The 4,462-nt window shown below is 34.0% G+C and overlaps 2 protein-coding genes across 2 annotated transcripts in view; both read left to right on the forward strand.

Moving 5' to 3' along the window:
* Positions 1 to 462: 462 nt before the first annotated feature.
* LOC110109745 (DNA replication complex GINS protein PSF3-like) lies at positions 463 to 2,916 on the forward strand. Its single transcript, XM_020840941.2, has 6 exons — positions 463 to 724; positions 813 to 884; positions 981 to 1,081; positions 1,423 to 1,515; positions 2,288 to 2,424; positions 2,511 to 2,916. The coding sequence occupies exons 1-6, from the start codon at positions 680 to 682 to the stop codon at positions 2,639 to 2,641; spliced, it is 579 nt and encodes a 192-aa protein (XP_020696600.1). The 5' UTR covers positions 463 to 679; the 3' UTR covers positions 2,642 to 2,916.
* Positions 2,917 to 4,005: 1,089 nt separating this feature from the next.
* LOC110111050 (3-oxoacyl-[acyl-carrier-protein] synthase I, chloroplastic-like) overlaps positions 4,006 to 4,462 on the forward strand; it is a 26,888-nt gene continuing 26,431 nt past the window's right edge. The window contains exons 1-2 of the mRNA XM_028695475.1: positions 4,006 to 4,281; positions 4,369 to 4,419. Coding sequence (XP_028551308.1) covers positions 4,006 to 4,281; positions 4,369 to 4,419 — 327 coding nt within the window. The remainder of the gene's footprint in view (positions 4,282 to 4,368; positions 4,420 to 4,462) is intronic.

The raw sequence follows: 4,462 nt of genomic DNA on the forward strand, positions 1-4,462 counted from the left end.
GGTGGTTTGACCAAGTATTTTCCTATTTTGGTTGGATTACATCAATGATCAGCCTTAAGTCCATATCTTTCTGCTTTAGTCATGGATGTTCTCACTAGACATTTGCAAGAGGATATACATTGGTGTATGTTTTTTGCTTATGATATTCTTCTTGTTGATAAGACTAGAGAGGGAGTTGAAGGTAAACTCGAATTATGGAGGTCAACTTTAGAGTTAAAAGGTTTTCGCTTGAGTAGATCTAAAACTGAATATATGGAGTGTAATTTTAGTAGCAATAGACTTAGTGATGATGGTTTGGTCACATTAAACGGAGGCCTTCTGGTGACCCGGTTAGGAAAGTTGAGGTATTAGATTTAACTTATGTTAAGAAAGGTAGAGGTAGACCTAAAAAGACTTGGTTAGAAAATATTAGAAATGATCTTTCTTTATTAGACTTAAATGAGAATTTGACTTTTAACCGGATACAATGGTGAAAAAGGATTCATGTAGCCGACCCCATGTAGTGGGACAAAGGCTTGATGTTGTTTTTGTTGTTGTTGTAGTAAACCAATCTACAATCAAACGACTTCATGATCAGTGCATAATTAATAAAGGATATTTTATTTTTTTAATTCTCAAGAAAAATTTTCTATCCATTTATAGGAGGACGAGAAGTCTGTTGTAAGCTTAAGTTCATAAAATGGGCATTTACTATGACATAGATGATATCCTGCTAGAGGAAGAGGTATGCGTTAGCTCAGCGTCTTTCTGTATTGAAATTGACTTAGTAATTATATAGGTAGGATTCTATTGACATGAAATTATTTCTGTAGCCTATTTCAGTTGTTTTTCAAATAGGAGCAAGTGGAGTTGGTCTACTTGATCCTGGTTCAGAAACAAATAGTGTAAGCAAGAATAAGTTTTTTCCCCCTCAGCTCTCCCATCTTGCAAATCATCTTATGTCCTGAAGGTCAAGAATACTTGCATACTATTTGGTTCAGGTAGAAAGGAGTGCTAAAGTTACCCTTCCATTCTGGCTTGCTAATGAATTGTTCTTGAGACGAGCAGTATCCATCAATGTTCCTGCTTGTTTTAGCTTAGAGTAAGTTCTTTAGCTTGTTATTTGCTTTTGTAAAAATGATCAAAGCGTTGAGATTATGGTTTCGTTTGGGATGACTTTTTTACTGTTTCTTAAAACAGCTTTTTAGTATAAATTTTTTAATTTTTGTACTAAAAAATTGCTTTAAGAAGCAGTAAAAATGCCATCCCAAATGAAGCCTATAATCGAAGTGATCTGCTTTTACTACATCAAGCATGCACATTTTGGGAAGTGCTTGTGGCTTGAAGACGGGTTTGAAAACTGTCTTATCGATCAAATTTGTGGGCAGATGTTTTCTTAATGATAGAATTTGCAATTACTATTGGAATTTAGTTGTTGTTCAGGACAAGAAAGGAAATACAGGCCGATGCAGCGTGTGTGGATTTGAGATTTCGCTCCCCTTACTTCTATGAGTTGGGCTGCAAAATTTTGCCCCTGTAAGTAATCCAAATCTACCGATTACAATCAAATGGTTTTATGCTCAGTTCATAATTTTAAAGAAATTTTAATGATATCTTTCAATAAGTGGACAAGTCGAAAAAGAGGAGAGAAAGAAGAAATTAAAATAAAAATGTTTTCTTTTAAGTTTTTAATGAGTTGCTTCTTTGGCATGATTACATGTTCCAGATAATTGGGATGAGGCTGATGTTGATGATGATGAATAATTACATGCTCCTGCTGAATTTTTCTCATTCTATTCTTCAGTTTTGATAGGTTGGTTCTAATAGCATGATTCAATATCAGCTTTTGTAAAAAATATTTTGTATTTAACATCATTAAGCTTGCCGTAGTTTCCCTGATCCTTAGGCTTCGTTTGGGACAACTTTCTTCCTGCTTCTTAAAGCGGCTTTTTAGTACTAGAAAATTATTTTTAGAAGTAGTAATAAAGCCATCCCAAACGAAGCCTCAGTCTAGCAGTAGCTTAAGTCCCATTCTATTTTTGTTGAATTCACTTGGCTTTTTAATGTTACAGTTAATTAATATGCTTAAGTATATGAAGTATTTTTGTATGTTGTCTAACAATGTGAGCCTGGCATCCATACATGCAATTTTTTTTTTTTTTGTTTTTTTTCTTTTTTTCATATTTTAACGGCAAATTACATTCCCATTACTATATTTCTATTGAGAGAGTTGATTTTAACTTTCATTTCCTCGGGGTATTATTAGTATAAGAAGTACATTTTCAAAGCAACCGATGATTATTGACAGGGTTACAGACAAGAGCATCGGCCCCTTTTTGCAATATGCATTCACTAGTAGGTACACTGAGATACTAAGCAAATCACACAACATCACTGGAGCTAATCCCAAATTCTCATCCAAGCTCACAAAGGAAGAATCCCACTGTAAAGTTTCTGATCATCTTTTTAAATAACCACATGAAAATGCCTTTTTTATATGAAAATTGACGATACGACTTCTGCATTTTAAGTGTTTGAAGCTGCTCGGTCATCAATGATTTCATTCAAGAAATGGAGGGTTGGTGGATCGAGGTTGGAGAAGGCATCTATATTAGGGAGAAAAAGAAAGCCAACAACACCGACAGAATCCTCAACTCTGTAAGCTCTTTGCATTGTAAGTTATTGACTCCCAAATTAATGAACCATGCCATAATTACATTAGAAGATCAAGTTTTTATTTGTAAGTTATAATGATCAAAGGGCTTTAGCTGTCCAGACTATTGTTAATGATATTTTAAGTTATGATTTGCTCTCTATCATCTTTCATGTTGTACCAATGCAAAGTTTTTATATAATATGTATTTTTATTAGGATGAACGAAGCATTGCTTGTGTAATACTTCAAGATTCGAGTCCAATTTGTGTTTTTTTCTCTTGACATCTCAATCTTTATTTTGGTCTAACTCCTAATGGTTGCTGTGATTATCTTTTCAGATTTTTAATCATTCATTAAAGTTTTCAATCCCTTTCTATCAACTACTTGAGATAAAATAATAGAAACTGATTCTTTGAATATTATATCTATTGCATATCAGTATCCTATATTTTTAATAATAGATAATCTAAAGTAGTGTGCTTTTAATTCATCGGGCTTAGTTTGGTTGGTGGACGAGCTTGATTGGGAAACCTATGTTCGAATCCCCTCTCAAGTGGCTCGTCTCCTTTGAGGGCTACGATATTATGGGTTTGCTCCGTTGGGTTCTGTTCTTTTGACTCCTATGGGGTGGCAGGATAGATTCTCCTTAAAAAAAAAAAAAAAAAAACATTTTTATTAAATTAGGTATTAGTTTCAACTTTTCATGCTCTATTTTTCTTACTTCCTTAGAATCTTATAATAATTTGTCACCCTATTAGATACATAGTTATTGGCTTATTGCCCATTCAAAATGTCTCAAACAAATTTACTCTTTTGAACAGTTAGGTACAGAACGTTACCGATGCCTAAACAGGCCCCCAAAAACAAATCTCCATACAAATTATATCAAGTTATATAATTAAAAATTATTAAATTTATTTTACATTTAAAAATTTCTATTATAATAATTTTTAAAATAATTTACATAATATTTTTTAATATAATATATCAATAAATAATTAATTTTAAGTTATTTTATTTTAAAATAAAGTTAGAATTTTTAAAATATATAAAATGTTTTTTTACTTTATCCATATTCAAAAAATAACATTAATATTTTCCCCCTAAAAAAAATAAAAGAGAGAAGATAGGAGAAAAAAAATAAAAAAAAAAGAAAAATAACTGATTGGGTGAGCGTCAAAATGAGAATGTTATGATTTTATTAAAAAAAAAACAAGTTCCTCGTGGCAATTAGAGAAGTCACGTTCTATTTATCCCTTATCATTTCAATTGTTCAACAGCGGGACGGTTGCAGGGGAAGGAGGTTCAGCAAAGCTGCATTTTTTCCTCTCCCTGTTCCCTGTCGTCCGCTTCTTCTCCTGTAATCAGGAAATGGGAATGCTATCGATCGGATTTCTGAACTTGGCTGAGTTGCTACTCAGTTCGGTTGTCCATCTTCTCTTCGGATTTTATGTCTTCAGCACGGCGGTGGCCTCCGACCTATCAAAGTGTTTCTCTGGTGGCGGATTCCGTCCGTTTTCTCATCTGAATGTGGTGGTGAAAGAGGAGTATTCGAAGAAGGGGGAGATGGCGTCTATGGATGTTTCTTACCCTCCGCCGACGCCGCCGATTGTTCTGGTTCACGGGATCTTTGGATTTGGGAAAGGGGTGATTAATTATGAGAACATTTGAATCTAACTTCAAGGTTTTGATATGAGATGGTCAAGTTATATCCTTCTGATGTTTGAGTTGCAGAGGCTCGGCGGACTCTCCTATTTCGCCGGTGCAGAGAAGAAGGATGACCGGGTTCTCGTTCCCGATTTGGGATCTTTGACTAGCATTCATGACA

This window comes from Dendrobium catenatum, unplaced genomic scaffold (genome assembly GCF_001605985.2).
Source record: "Dendrobium catenatum unplaced genomic scaffold, ASM160598v2 fragScaff_scaffold_638, whole genome shotgun sequence".
Taxonomy (NCBI): domain Eukaryota; kingdom Viridiplantae; phylum Streptophyta; class Magnoliopsida; order Asparagales; family Orchidaceae; genus Dendrobium; species Dendrobium catenatum.